The 16,952-nt window shown below is 39.3% G+C and overlaps 1 protein-coding gene across 1 annotated transcript in view; it reads right to left on the reverse strand.

Moving 5' to 3' along the window:
• The window catches only part of LOC147639580 (glycosyltransferase-like At2g41451), an 89,519-nt gene that overhangs the window by 13,805 nt on the left and 58,762 nt on the right, over positions 1-16,952 (reverse strand). The window contains exon 7 of the mRNA XM_086825603.1: positions 5,103-5,290. Within this exon, the coding sequence (XP_086681729.1) occupies positions 5,103-5,290 (188 nt within the window). The remainder of the gene's footprint in view (positions 1-5,102; positions 5,291-16,952) is intronic.

Raw genomic sequence — 16,952 nt, forward strand, 5'->3', positions numbered from 1 at the left:
CTTGATTTGACCCCAAGCTTTGCATACCATCCGCTCTTTTGCATCATGTTTTGTGTTTCCCTGCACATCGGGAACTACATGTACATTAGCCTTGGTCTGCTTATCCTCATGCTTTGGTTTGCGGTCAGGGCATTGTCGAAACATGTGCTCTTTGCTGCCACAAGAAAAACATTTTCCCTCCTTGGCATATTGCTCTCTTTGCTCGGGGTCAAGCCAAATTTGTTCTTCTTTGGGCCCTGATCTTTAGATGAGGTATTTTCAGCTTTACTTGCCTTGTGGGTCTCCCGAAAGTTCTTTTTAGGTGGCTATCCACCTTTTTGCAGATTTGGAACAGCCTTGTCTTTGCCCTTTGAACCGCCTTGATCTTGCTTAATTTTGAGCACCAATTGCTCCGTAGCAAGAGCAGAGGCTGTAGGCTGTTGCAAAGTATGTTTCGAGTGCAATTCAATGCCCAAACGACAAGCTGGTTGCAATCCGGAGCGAAACTTCCTCTTTCTTTGATCCTCAGTGATTTGCATAAAAGGAGTTACCTCAAGCAACACTTTCCAAAACTTGTTGACATACTCTTGCACACTTTCATTATCTCTTTCCTCAAGTCTATCCCACTTTTGGGTGAGAGTTTGCTCCGCATTAGGTGGCAAGAACTGGGCATAAAATCTGTCCTTAAACTCTTTCCAGGTGCAAATGAGATCTTTGGTGATCTTTTCAGTGATCCACCAATGAGCAGCGGTCCCCTTCAAAAACATGCTAGCATGGCGTACTTTAGACTTTTCAGTGAAGTCCTCATCGCTAAAAGCAATGTCAAACTGTGCCACAAATGCTAACACTTTGGAAGCATCATGCTCTCCATAAAAAACATCAAATTTAACGAACTTCTCACCTGCTTTAAATTCCTTGAGCTTTCTGGTATGAGGCTCATGGTCCTCTCTTTTTCTTTTCCCTTTATCCAACGGGGCAGCCCTATCTGCATGGGCTCCATGGGCCATCATGGAAGTTTCATGAAGCACGGTGGCATGTGCTCCACGAACTTGAGAATCAGATGCATGTGACCTTCCTCCATAAGGCAATGTCTCTCCATGAGACAACTCAGTAGGCAAAGCTCTTCTAGTGGCAGACCTGTCACCCCTACCATGGGATACATGTCTTGAATGCATGTGACTATCATGCCCTCCATGAGCACTAGCATACATATACCTGTCAGGCTGTGCCTTGTGGAGAAGATGCATGACGAGAGGTGACTGTCACCTCTTTCTTTTGCACAAATGAACTCAACCTTTGAGATGCGGGATCTCCATGCTTCAAGCGAGGTGGATTTCTGAATTTCAGCTCTCCATCTTCCCCCTCTTTGATGTCACCTTTGCGGAGGAGGTAGATGTGTTGAAGACCGTAACCTTGGTTTTGCGCAAATTGACCGTAAGGTCTCTCTCCCTGCAAAATCTGTCCAATGCATTTGAGTGTTTATGTAAACCTTCGGCTGAATCTGAGATCAAGACAATGTCGTCAGCATATAGTAATATGGGCACTACTGTCTGAGCCAATGGTGAACCTGGGGGTCCGGAGCAGCTCGATATGGGTCCACAGGATCCCTTGTATGGGTGTCCTCCACCTCCTGGGTTTGGAAGTAGCTCATGATGGTTGGGTGAAGAGGGAGGGGTCAGAGTGGCTGGAGGCAAAGCTCTCTCAAAGAAGTGTCTATGTGTCTGTGGAGCTCAGCAAGAAGAGCCCTAGGCAACCCTGGTCCGGGAAGTCAATGATCCTGGAAAGGGGACCGAATCCCCACGGATCGTATACTGCGTAGCGACATATGTAATGCTCCTCTGTCTCAACCTCTGTGTGGCATAATTGGCAGATCCTCTCTTCCTTGGGTCTCCATCTGAGCTCCTTGGCTCTAAAGATGTGCTCAGCTCTTCCTCTCTCCACTCTAAGGCGATGGGATGAACCCTGTTTCTAGCCAATCACAATCCGCATGGCATGGGACATGTGAACACTCAGGTAGCCCAGCTGCTGGATGAATCCGTCCTCTCTGTAGAAGTGCATCTTCGTTGGGAGCTCCAAAGGTGTGATCCATGTGCAGTGAGTGTAGAGGTTGAGAAGATCTGACTAGATAATCCGGTTGGTGTCCGCATGAGAGAGCCGGAGAACACGGGAGTCCAAACTCTACTGAAGCGGCGGGAGGCAGTCCATGTGGAGCCCATATACCAAGAACCAAGTGGAAACTAAGGCATACCATACTCCAGGGTGGCCCTCGAGTGCTAGCTGTCTCAAGGACTCCAAGGCAAGCCTCAGGTATCCGCGGGGATCCATGTGACTGATGCAATGGAGGTATGTGACTGTCTGGAACAGTGCATCCACTACCATCGGGGCTGCAGCAAACTCTGCCTAGATAATCTAGTGTGGGACTACTGCTTTGCTACAAATCATACGAGAGAACATCAAAACCTGGGACATGTGAACTTGCTACCAATTATCATCAGATAAATCTTGCCCCCAGGAGGCTACTCCATACATTAAGGCTAGCGTGACGAGGGTGTCAAAAAGCCAACCCTTCCTCCTCGGCTCCTAGAAATGTGCCTGGGAGCACTGCTGCTCAAGTAAGCTCAAGGCTGCAAGTCACTCTAGCATGTCCTATGGAAAGCATGGTGAAGCATGGGCCCTAAGAGTGACACAAAGGTAGACATAGGATGAGACAATCTCCACAAGATCCCCTCTGTATGTGAAGCTCAATTTGGATATGAAGGGGCAGAAGATATTGAAGACCATTACCTTGGTTTCATCAAGGTTACCAGAGAGGTCCGGCTGAGTGCAGAAAAGTCTAAGCCCCTCAGCTGAATCTGAAAGGAGGACGATGTCACCTACATAAAGTAGGAGGGGGATCAATATCCCTGCCACCAGTGTGGGACCAGCCCTGCTTAATCCGTGAACAAAGCTCGAGATCTCATCGATGTAGAGGACAAAAATAGTGGGTGATAGAGGGCAGCCCTGTTTCACCCCAGAAGTCCTGGAAATCTCCTGCGATGTACCTCCTGGGCCTCTAACTTGTCCGGTGACAGACTCGAAATCCAGAATGAGCACAATGAAATCATGTTGCTGCATCCTAGTCGAAGCTGTTGCCTCCAAAAAAGTGAAGATGTTGTCCAGAATGCTCTGATCCTGAACAAAACCTGTTTGAGAGTCATGGATCAAGTTGGAGAGGAAAGGCTTCAGTCTCCGGCTGATGGCCTTGGCCAAAATCTTGTAGGTGGTCCCAAGGAGGGTGATGGGTCTCCCTTGCCGAATCTCCAATCTGTCACTGCCCTCCTTAGGAATCAAGTGAATCAAACCCTCTCAAAGCCTCTCTAGCATGGCGCATGTGGTCATAATCTCATTGAAGGCTGCACAAAGGCCGCCTTCCATGAGATCCCACTCATGAAGAAAAAAGGAAACTGGAAGCCCAGGCATTTGACCCTAGGAAGAGCCATCAAGACCGCCTCCAACTCCTCAGCTGTGAAGGAAGTCAATAGGAAGCTCCGCAGAGCGGGGGGGACCACCTCTCTCGTGTGCCGCCAGACACTCTCTCGCATGTCCACCTCCTATGAGGATAATGGGCACCCATGAAAAGGGATCTGAAAAAATATGTGGCTATGGCTCTCACATGGGGCGATTGGGGGGAGGGGGGATTAGAAACGATAGAAAATCTAGCCCCTCCCATATCTGCTCTATCCTGCTGCATATCTCGGAGTCTTGTATAAGGCTATCCCGGATCCTAGTGCTCAAATGCATGTATGTATATATGTATATATGTATATATGTGTATGTATATATATATGTATATATGTATGTATATATGTATATATATGTATATAAATATATATGTATATGTGTATATATGTATGTATATATGTATATATATGTATACATATGTATATATGTATATGTGTATATGTATATATATGTATAAATGTATATGTGTATATGTATATATATATATATATATATATATATATATATATATATATATATATATATATGTATATATATGTATATATATATCTGTATATATATGTATATATGTATATATATATATGTATATATGTATATATGTGTATATATACATGTATGTATATATATGTATATATGTATATATGTGTATATATGTATATATGTATGTATGTATGTATTATATATGTATATATGCATGTATATATGTATATATATATATATATATATATATATATATATATATATATGCATGTATATATGTATATATATATATATATATATATATATATATATATATATATATATATATGTATATATATATACATATATATGTACATATATATGTATATATATATACATATATATGTACATATATATGTATATATATATGTATATATCTGTATATATATGTATATATCTGTATATATGTATATATATATGTATGTATATATGTATATGTGTATGTATATATATATATATATGTATATGTGTATATATTTATATGTGTATGTATATATATATATATATATATATGTATATGTGTATATGTATATATGTATATGTATATGTATATATGTACATATATACATATACATATACATACATGTATATGTATATGTATATGTATATGTTTATATGTACATATATACATATATATGTACATATATACATATACATATACATACATGTATATGTATATGTATATGTATATGTATATGTTTATATGTACATATATACATATATATGTATATATGTACATGTATATATGTATATATGTACATGTATATATGTATATATATATATATACATACATATATATATTATATGTATATATATATACATATATATATGTATATATATATATAGTATATGTATATATAGTATTATATTAACTATTCACATTTCCTTCACCTTGTGCTGACCCTTGTGTTTGTGGCCAGATGTATTTTAAACTAAACTAAATTAATGCATTGCTAAAACTTGCAAACTCTAAGTGAATGTAATAATTTGCTTTAGAAGAATCTGACACTAAAGTGCCGAGAGAAGACAAAGAAAATATAAGTTGGCACCTAACAGAAACTTGCAAAAAATGTAAAACTTCAAAACAAAAACTATTTTCTTACTTCGGTGTTTTCATGTAGTTGTGCCACCTATGTGCACCATTCGGACGAAGGTGATCTTGGATACGTGCTGCAGACTTGCCATTACCATACGTCAAGAAGTAATTCGGATTGCCTCGTGTAGCTTCTTTGTACAACCCAAAATAAGTTTCTTTGGTCACATGATCATAATTCTTCTTAAACATTGAAACCTAAGAAACACACCAAGCACAGCACAAGCCTCTGGATGTAAACGATAGATTTCAAAATGTCCCAGCAGATTGAAAACAAGCACCCTCCAAATGTTCTGAATACACGAAAAATCAATATGCAGATGGATCCCAATGCCACGTACCAATTGACAATATAATGAAGGAATAGCAATATGAATACATTATACCCCAAAGTCAAATAACTGCCCAATAGAAACCAACGCATAAAACAAAACCCTGATAATAAGTGCACACACATTAATATGCTAGGGAATGATGAACAAGTATTGTTCGGTAATAAGTGCATATGCTAGGACAAAGGAATGATGAACAAGTAATGAGAGGTAATCCCTAGAAACATCACTCCAGAACTTTCTCTCATCTCTTCCCATCTAAGATACGGCTCTGCCTTTAAATCACCTAGTGCAATCTCCTAAAAACAAAGGTGTGCATTGACCTCAATGAGGTCAACCATGTTGATACTTTAGCTCAACATGGACATTTAGTGACTAATAGGTTGTAAAGATTAAGGGGGAACAAGCGATCTCCCAAAAATGTATGCACTTGTTTGTTCTATTTACTCAAAGGTTATTGAGGGGAGTCAGTGTAAATAACCACTCTGCCGGTTAATATTGTTACGCTTGCCCGTCCTACCATAAGGCACTTCGCCATCTTATCCACATGTGACAGGTCACAGAAGCCCATCTTTTGTAAGACGACACTAGACTTTATGAAACGGCCACAAACTGGCATTCCCACACTCTGAAATTTCTGGACAGCAGGGTTTGGGGCTAGCAAATATCTCTGGATGAGCTTGGAAATGTTGGGTGTTGGACTCACACACTCACACACACAAACCTGCACATTAGGGTTAGGTGCAAGGTTGAGAAGCTCACACACAGAAATGAGAGAGAGAGGGAGAGAGCCAAAAGTGTGGTATCCACAAAATGCAAGTCAACCCTTGCATGTGTGCCACATCCATATAATATAGAACTACAAAATATTATATGTGTCCTTTCACACTTGATGTCCAAGGGGAAAAACCACATGGGAAAAAGTGCCCTTGGTTAAGCCCTGTTCACACATAGCACTACTATAAGTGAGCATATGCCTACAAATCCCCCCTGTAGTGAAAGTGTGAACCTGTACAAGGGTAGCAGATCACTCTCTGTATGAGAGTAAGCCCAAAGCTTTGCGGAAAGCTTCAAACTTTTCTCGAGGTAAAGCCTTTGTGAATAGATCTGCAACATTATCCTGTGTAGGGCAATAAGATAAACTGATCTCCCCTGCATGTAGCCTCTCTCTGACATAGTGATAATGAATCTCTATGTGCTTGGTACGTGCATGAAATACTGGATTTCGTGCCACAGCCATAGCACTCTGGCTATCAGTGAGAATGGTGGTGGGTGTCTGCTGACACTCACGAAGATCAGCCAATAGTCTCCTCAACCATACACAATCTACTGTAGCTGTAAAGACTGCCCTGTACTCAGCCTCACAAGTAGATGTAGCAACAGTGGGTTGCTTTTTACTCAACCAAGATATGCATGAGCTGCCAAGAAAAAAACAATTCCCACTGGTGGATTGCCTGGTATCATAATCACCAGCCCAATCTGAATCACTGTATGCATAAAGCTGCAAGCTGCCCCCCCTGGGATAGAACAAACCAAGATCCAGGGTACCCTTAAGATATCGAAAAATGCGTTTGACTGCTTGCCAATGCTTTGTGCCTGGGCTGTGCATGAATTTGCTCAACAAAGACACCCCAAAAGATATGTCTGGCCTCGTGTTACACAAGTAAATGAGGCATCCCACTGCCTGGCTATAAAGGCCGGCCTCAAAAGGCTCTCCAATATCATGCATAGTAAGCCGTACACCTGGTTCTACCGGAGTAGAAATGGGCTTACATTCATCCATGTGAAACCTTTTTAGCAAACTTTTTATGTACTTAGTTTGCTGCATAACAATGCCATCATCTGTATGCATAAACTGTATGCCGAGATAGTAGTGTAAAGGCCCCAAATCTGACATATCAAATTCAGCTTTCAAATCAGCTTTGAAATCTGAAATTTGTGCTTTGCTTGTACCTGTAATGAGCATGTCATCTACATACAAGATGACTATGAGAATATCGGCATCGGTTTTCTTCACATACAATGTGCTTTCAGCTGAACTATTCTCAAAACCTTGGCTGGTTAGATGAGCATGTATCTTATCATACCAAGCTCTTGGAGCTTGTTTTAACCCATACAATGCTTTGTGCAACCTGCATACTTTATGTTCCTCACCAGGAACTACAAAACCAATGGGCTGATTTACATATACTTCCTCCTGTAAATCCCCATTTAAGAATGCAGTTTTGATATCCAACTGATGCACTTTCCATCCTTTATGGGCAGCCAATGCAATCACTGATCTTATTGTGGTCATTCTCGAAGTAGGAGCAAAAGTCTCTTCATAATCTATTCCCTTTTTCTGGGAGTAGCCTTTAGCCACAAGTCTTGCTTTGTACCTGTCAATAGTACCATCAGACTTTCTTTTGACTTTATACACCCACTTTGTGCCAATTACATGCTTGCCTTTAGGCAATTCCACAAGATCCCATGTATTATTCTTCATGATAGAAGAAATTTCAGCTTGCATAGCTTGCAACCAATGCTCATTCTCATGTGCTTCTTCATAAGAAGAAGGCTCTTCTGAATCAAAGAGACCACCCATTGCGAATGCAGACTCCCCACGATGTACATTCAAAGCATGGCTGGAACTAGCCCTTGTTCTACCTGTGAGTGGAGCTGCAAGTTTGCTTTCTTGCAAAGTTTTCAGCAACCATCTTGGCACTGACTTGGCTGTGTCTATGGCTGTTTGCTCTTCCCTGACAAGATCTTCCACTTCTTCCACAGAAGGGGGCTGAATGGCTGGCTGGTCCACATGTTCTACATGTGGATTTTCTTGTGTAGGGGCTGGCTGATCTGAATCCCCCCTAATTGCAATGGGTAAAAGTCCATCAAACATGTCCTGTATGCCTGTATCATTATTTTTATACAAGCTGACCATGGGCTGTTCTGAATTTTCAGCAAATACCACATCTCTACTTACAAAAATCCTTCGTGTAGTTGGATTATAAAGACGGTATCCTTTGCTTTCATTGCTGTAGCCCACAAAAATGCATTTAATTGCTTTGTCATCAAGCTTTGTTCGGAGTTGTTCTGGCACATGTGCATATGCCAAACACCCAAATGTACGCATATAATCCACTGTTGGCTTTCGGCTATACCAAGCCTCAAATGGTGTTATGGTTTTCAAAGCTTTTGTTGGACACCTGTTCAACACATGAGTTGCACACATTATAGCTTCCATCCAGAATTTGTGAGGCAACTTTTGTGCTTTCACCATGCATCTTGCCATCTCCATGAGAGATCTATTTTTCCTCTCAGCTACACCATTCTGCTGCGGTGTATAAGGCACAGTACATTGGTGTTTGATGCCCTTTTGAAGCATATAATCCTTGAATGCATTTGACATGTATTCTCCACCTCTATCTGAGCGGAGTGTTTGGACTTTACTCGTACACATATTTTCAGCCATTGCTACAAAGTGTCGAAAGCATGTAAACACATCTTCTTTTGCTTTCAAAGGGTAAGCCCAAGCAAACCTGGAGTAGTCATCAATGAATGTGACAAAGTAAAGATGCCCCCCTATGGATTGTGTCCGCATTGGACCACATACATCACTATGTATGAGCTGTAATTTATTTTCAGCTCTAACAGCTCCATCTTTGGGGAATGGTTTTCTTTGCATCTTTCCCAAAATACACCCCTCACATACATGTCTCGGTGGAGACTCAAGAGGCGGCATATTATCAACCATATGATGCTTCTGCAAAAGCATCAAACTCTGAAAATTTACATGCCCAAAACGAGCATGCCATAGCTCTGCATCATGCATAGCAGGAGTGTGGGCAGCCACTGTATTTGCATCATAAGTGCGCTTGTCATAGCTGTCCAGCTTATACAAGCCTTTGTATCGTGTTCCAGAAGTGACTATTTCATAACCCTTTGATGGGTCTTTTACCAAACACTTCCCATCTTCAAATTCAACCTTTAAACCTTGATCGTTTATGGCTGAGACGGAGAGCAGATTTTTCTTTATTCCTGGAACATACAATACATTTTTCATACATATATTGGCACCATTGGCTGCAATAAGTATGACATTACCAATTCCCTTTACTGGATATGTGGTATGATCTGCACATGATACAGTGCGGCCATTTGAAGCATAAACCAAGTGCTGAAATACTTCTTTGCATGAAGTGATGTGGCTCGAAGCACCACTATCAAAATACCATGATGCATTCTGTCTGTCAGATGCAATGCAAGACATATCAGTGTCTGAAGCACCTGGTGTGTCACTAGTGCATGTGACCAAAAAAGTGTACTCTTCTTGGATTACATTAGCTGATTGCTGTGCTTTGTCATCCGAAGAGTCTGTTACTGCATTGCCTGCTTCTTTCTTTTTCTCTTTTGCAATCCTTTTTCTACATTCACTGATGTAGTGTCCAGGCTTATGGCAGTAGTGACATTTGCTGTAAGATTCCTCCCCCAACCCCCCTTTTTGATGTCTAGTATCTTCCCCCGTAATCAATCCCTCTTCAGAAATATAAAGACCTTGTTTCTAACTGTTTTAACCTAGAGAGAGAAAATATTCTAGAGAGAGAATATTCAGATTATGAATATTTTTGGATAGAAAAATAACTCATCTTATTAAAATAAGTTCCCCTGAAACAGAAATTCAAAAAGAAATTTCCAATGTGCAATTGGAATTAATTGGAAATAGGTATAAAGAACCTTAGTCTAAGGGCCTAGATTTTCAGAAATCTTTAGACTATGGTCCAATTAAGGTTTCTATGGGCCAATAGCATCAATCCATGTGTAGGGAGGAGATAAATCCAAATTGTAAAAGAAGATACCCAAAAATGAGTAAATGCTCACATAAGATGAAGAGTTGAAAATGTACAAGGTTTATTAGTAAATAAACTCATATGTAAGGAAGAGGAGTTCTTTAAAGGAGGTGCATATTTCACATAAGATGAAGAGTTGAAAATGTACAAGGTTTATTAGTAAATAAACACATATGTAAGGAAGGGGAGTTCTTTAAAGGAGGTGCATATTTCACATGCTTGAATGAGTTTTAAACTCATAAAAATTGAGATATTTCATCTCTCCTCTCTCCTCATTCAAGTCTAGTTCCAGAAAGTTAGCTTAACTGACCTAAAAATGGTCAAAAAGTGACCAAACTGACTTAGAAAATTCTAGAATCAGTTTGTTTGGTTAGGAGCTCAAATTTTCCTATAAATAGAAGCCTCCCCTTGTTGAAAAAAACATAGTCTCTTATGCTTTGTTACTCTACTCCACCTAAGCCAAAATACATAGTCTATTATGCTTTGTTACTCTACTCCACCTAAGCCAAAATACATAGTCTCTTATGCTTTGTTACTCTACTCCACCTAAGCCAAAATACATAGTCTCTTATGCTTTGTTACTCTACTCCACCTAAGCCAAAATATATAGTCTCTTATGCTTTGTTACTCTACTCCACCTAAGCCAAATTAGATAGAGTCTTATGCTTTGTTACTCTACTCCACCTAAGCTAAAATATATAGTGTCTTATGCCTTGTTACTCTACTCCACCTAAGCCAAGAACTGTGAATTCTTTAATAATTCACTAGTTTTTGATACCTCTCTCTTTCTTCAATCTCCATTGGTGGCTCCATCAACATACTAAACCAATTGATTGGTTGGGGACCTCTACCGTGAATAAAGAATCAAGCAAATCATAAGGTAAGTATATTGAATTTCGATCTTTTCTATGATTTCTCAATGATTCTCTCTTCTCAACCCCTCTCAAGCTTGAGAAGTTTAATTGGTATGGTTTTTTTTAAATGCTAATGAAGTTAATTGGTGAATAGTAGTGAAGAGTTACATAATTTAATAAATGCTATAGAAGTTAATTTCCACTTATATTTAAATTCTAATGGTTTTTATAATTTCTCTCTCTCACTCAAGAAATGGTCATACTCATGACCCATTCTCAATCCAAATGAAGCTTTTCATAAAGCTTTTCCTTAATCCAAGATTAAGCTATTCTTGAGGCCAAATTAATGGCTTTTTGCTATGCTTTTAGTTTATGCACATTGATGATTCAATCCATTATGGATTGATGACCCAATTAGAGACCATTCTAATTGTTTTCTTAATGATCCAATTAGAGACCATTATGGATTGATGATCCAATTAGAGACCATTCTAATTGTTTTCTTAATGATCCAATTAGAGACCATTATGGATTGATGATCCAATTAGAGACCATTCTAATTATTTCTTTAATAATGAGCTTTATCCCTTAGAAAAAAATTGAGATTTATCAGTCATAGTAGCGGAGCTATGGCAAAATTTTTATAGAAATTACGCATAAAATAAATTCATTCAAAGCATAAAAAGAGGACTTTCTACCATATTCTAGGAACTATCATCCTAGATTAATTAAAAGAATTTTATCATGCATGGAGATGTGGATGTTTGCACGTAGATGTAGATGTATAGATGTAGATGTGGATATGGAGGTGGATGGATGCATGTAGATGTAGATGTATAGATGTAGATGTGAATGGAGATGTGGATGTATGCATGTAGATGTAGATGTATAGATGTGGATGTGGATGTATACATGTAGATGTAGATGTATAGATACGGATGTGGATGTGGAGGTGGATGTATACATGTAGATGTAGATGTATAGATGTAGATGTGGATGTGGAGGTAGATGGATGCATGTAGATGTAGATGTATAGATGTAGATGGGAATGGAGATATGGACGTATGCATGTAGATGTAGATGTATAGATGTAGATGTGGATGTGGAGGTGGATGGATGCATGTAGATGTAGATGTATAGATGTAGATGTGAATGGAGATGTGGATGTATACATGTAGATGTAGATGTATAGATATAGATGTGGAAGTGGAGGTGGATGGATGCATGTAGATGTAGATGTATAGATGTAGATGTAGATACGAATGGAGATGTGGATGTATGCATGTAGATGTAGGTGTATAGATGTAGATGTGGATGTAGAGGTGGATGTATGCATGTAGATGTAGATGTATAGATGTGGATGTGAATGTGGAGGTAGATGTATGCATATAGATGTAGATGTATGGAGGTGAATGTGAATGTGGATGTAGATGTATGCATAGAGATGTAGATGTATGTATGTAGATGTGAATGTACGCATATAGATGTAGATGTATGGATGTGAATATGCGATATGTGATGTGAGGGAATCTGAAGTGATGAGATAGAAATGATGTGATGGGATGAGTATACATCTAAATGGAATATGGAATAAGTAATGTAGATTGATGAGGGATAATGTGAAAAAATGAAAGTTAAAATAGAAATTGTATTGTAAACTGTTTGTAAATGCTGTTTGTAAATGCTGTTTGTAAATGATTGTTTTATGTCAAGAATGCTGGGGGGAGCATTTTGACCGTCTTGTGATTAAAGTCGTAATGGTAAAGTTGCAACTGCTGACGGGGAGTCAATGAAGGACGTCTCGCGTAGCAAGGTCGGCCGAGGTCTTGACCAGCCTCGGTGCGATTAAAATGGTGAGCTTCCGGTACGGTGGATGAGGGGCCAAGGAAGCGGCCTATGCGTGAAGCGCTAGGTTACCTGCGAAGGATCCTAGAGGGTGCTGACCATACGGTGCTCGGACTCTGGGTCGCCTAGGATACCCACGCGTGCGTCGAGGAAGATATTGGAACAGAGTTGGAGTTGTTTTCTGAATCGGGCATGGATCTGGTTGATTGACCTTGCTGGTCTTCAATGGATGAGTCCATGGCCCCTTATATGGATCTGTTGGTTGATCTTGCTGATCTTCAACGAGAGTCCATCTTGATAAGTGATTATATTGCCAAGTATTAAAGGCTAGGAACTATCGAAACGGCCCCTGAGCGTTCTAGTTGCCAATGATGCCATATATACTCTGATGAAGGAATGATGGAAAATTATTAAAGGCTAGGAACTATCGAAACGGCCCCTGAGCGTTCTAGTTGCCAATGATGCCATATATACTCTGATGAAGGAATGATGGAAAATTAACAATCAATGGGATAAATTGGAAGATGGTGATCAATGATACTATGGTTTTATTAAAGGATTGTTTTAAACTGGTTGAATCTGGTTGGAAAAAAGGCAATTTCATATTGGGTGTGTGAGTGGTGTGACTAGTTTTATTTTGCATGAACATCCGGCTAGGGGACCTTGGAACTCTTTTCCTTGGTACCCGGGACAAAACCTAACCAAATTTTTTTAATTGGATCCCATCACTACAGTGGTTGGGCGGTTGGCTAACCCATGGGATTGGATGGGGTTAGGCTGGACTGATGGATCCGTAAACCGAGACTCAAACTTTTGTTTTTACGATAGAAAAGAAAAAATAAATAAATCCCGGACAGTAATTGTTCTATGGATAGGAATCAACGGCTGTGCCTCTTGAATGGGGAAAAAAGCGTTGATCCCAATGATCCAAGTGCAAGTTTCTTCCTTGAACTGACTAAGTATCTTATAGATGTAATCGGATCATCTCGATCAGAAATGATCTTGACTACGTTAGAGTAAAAAGTTATCCTGGTGGAATCGCCCGTGCTTTCCGGTAAAGGAAGTTTTTCCGGGTTCGGTTTTGGAACAACCGACGGATTAGTCTCTTATCCGGATATCCGTGGACGAGGCCCCGAGTGTGGAACCCCTGTCCCACGCGAGAAGCGCTACTTCCGCTGCCAGTACCCCGAATCCGTTGCTCGGTGGGAACAGGGATCTTACAGTTGGTATCAGAGCATTTGGTTAATAAAGATCAACTGAGAAGACAAATATGTCAAAAATTTATCAAGAAACACAAAAAGGTTATAATTGTATGATATAATTCATACAATTTGATATTCAAACTGAAATTCATAATTTGGTAATTGGTTCTCCAGATAGAAGTACCGCGATTATATAGAATCCCTGACTTGCTTGAGGCGTAGACATGATATTATTTACCTTATAATTCCAAGGGCCGTGACTACGCGTATATACCGAGAGTATACTGCAGCTCTTTACTGACAGTATATACGAGTAAATCTAAGACTTGAAATTATAAGCGTTAATGCTATCTAGATGATGATTTCGAATGTGATTGATATGATTTTTAATTCTGTTTGAGAATGAATGAATTGATTTGGATTCTGATTGAAAATGCTGATTGAAAAATGTTGATTTTTAAAAATTAGTTGAAATATAATGAAACCACAATGAGGGGGAATGGGACGAGTCCTTGTGATGATATTCATAACTAGAATGATGATGACGAATTCAGCAAATCACTATGAGATTAGTGGGTTGTGCTGTCAGATTGCTACTGTTAATACTTGACCGGTAGATCAAGTTAAGGGATGTCAAATTGAGAACTTGCTTGACTGAAGTTTCCGTGGAGGAATGTTCCGAAGGAAATTTTTCGGTCTAATGGACCATTATCATGTTAAATGAATTGTTATTTAATGATGAGTTCTATATAAGGGATATTTATCCCAGTGTTCTGTTGGGTTGACCAGAATATAAGCAACCCCAGAATAAAAATTGGATCTTAAGAAAAAGAGTTATCCTCTACCTTGCGAGATGAGGACATCTCGCACTTTTTAAGTGGGGTAGAATGTAAGATTCCTCCCCAGCCTTCGAGGTATACAGGAGTAAGAATCTCCCTTTCTGATCTTATAATTATTCCCTCTCTAAAATAAAAGAAAGTTTCTGTTTAAAAAAAGGAAGACCCTTTCCCTAGAATACTCTCAGGAGTCCCACCTGTTTTAAGGATTTAGAACAATGAGTTTAGAAGTGAGAATCGGTGTTTTGGATACCAAGGTTTTGGTTTTCATTCGAGTATGGCCCAAAAGAAGTTCTTTATCTCTTGGGGAGTATAAAAAGTTATCCCCCAGATATTGTGATCCTTATATCTGAATTCAATGAAAGTAGGTGACTTAGCCTACAAGTTTCTTTTATCTCCTCATCTCAAAATTCTTAATGCCTTCTATAGAGAAATGTGTCAAACGTAAATCATGGAAAGACGGTAAAACTTCAGTGGCAAGTTACCGTTGGCTTCTAGGTTACGCTAGCTCCTTCCTTTATATAAGTCGTAACTTTTACTTGTCGCTCACAGTAATCTTACTCCCATCAATCTCCTTTCTTTCTTAATCTCCTTCATGGCTTGGCAACAGGAATTAGTTTTATCCCTGATGATTTCTCACCTTCAAGACGCAAGAGAGTCTGTGAAGAAAGACTTTATAGAACAGTATGAGCGCTCACTTTTTCCTCACCTAGGAAATTCTGTAGCGCAGACCAAATGGCGGACCTATCAAAACATAACTAGGGTAACACCCTGGGGTCAGCAACACTTTCGTAACAATGTCCGCTTGGCCATGGTTATTGAAGCTTTGGGTTTGGGTCCCCGATACTACTGTGTCATGAGATCAAGGCATCTTGGGTTTTCTGAGCGGGTCTTTTTACTGGCATGTTTTCTTCCTCATGAGAAGATATGCCTTTACCCCGTTTTTGGCTTGCCTCTCAGAGGTCCTTTTGTTAGATCACCTCATACCACTGAGATAGGTGCGGCAATAACCAGCAGAATCATTCCCATAGATGAGTTACCCTATACTTGTGCAGCTTGTGAGGACTGCTTTTGTGACCATATGATGGATGGGCTTATGGAAGTGTAAAGAGTTCTTCTATCTTTACTGTATAAGTCCCGTGAATAAGTAAAGTTTAAATCTTGTTCTTATTTTGAATCTTGCTCTCTTTAAGACTTTTCTTGGTGGTTAATCTTGATTAAAAATTTTCTCTAAGTCTCATATTCGTGCATCTTGCGAAATTATCCCAAGTTGCGAGATGAGGACATCTCGCGTTTTTTAAGTGGGGTAGAATGTAAGATTCCTCCCCCAACCCCCCTTTTTGATGTCTAGTATCTTCCCCCGTAATCAATCCCTCTTCAGAAATATAAAGACCTTGTTTCTAACTGTTTTAACCTAGAGAGAGAAAATATTCTAGAGAGAGAATATTCAGATTATGAATATTTTTGGATAGAAAAATAACTCATCTTATTAAAATAAGTTCCCCTGAAACAGAAATTCAAAAAGAAATTTCCAATGTGCAATTGGAATTAATTGGAAATAGGTATAAAGAACCTTAGTCTAAGGGCCTAGATTTTCAGAAATCTTTAGACTATGGTCCAATTAAGGTTTCTATGGGCCAATAGCATCAATCCATGTGTAGGGAGGAGATAAATCCAAATTGTAAAAGAAGATACCCAAAAATGAGTAAATGCTCACATAAGATGAAGAGTTGAAAATGTACAAGGTTTATTAGTAAATAAACTCATATGTAAGGAAGAGGAGTTCTTTAAAGGAGGTGCATATTTCACATAAGATGAAGAGTTGAAAATGTACAAGGTTTATTAGTAAATAAACACATATGTAAGGAAGGGGAGTTCTTTAAAGGAGGTGCATATTTCACATGCTTGAATGAGTTTTAAACTCATAAAAATTGAGATATTTCATCTCTCCTCTCTCCTCATTCA

Source organism: Cibotium barometz, chromosome 3, assembly GCF_041138505.1.
Source record: "Cibotium barometz isolate CiBa-2024 chromosome 3, ASM4113850v1, whole genome shotgun sequence".
NCBI lineage: Eukaryota > Viridiplantae > Streptophyta > Polypodiopsida > Cyatheales > Cibotiaceae > Cibotium > Cibotium barometz.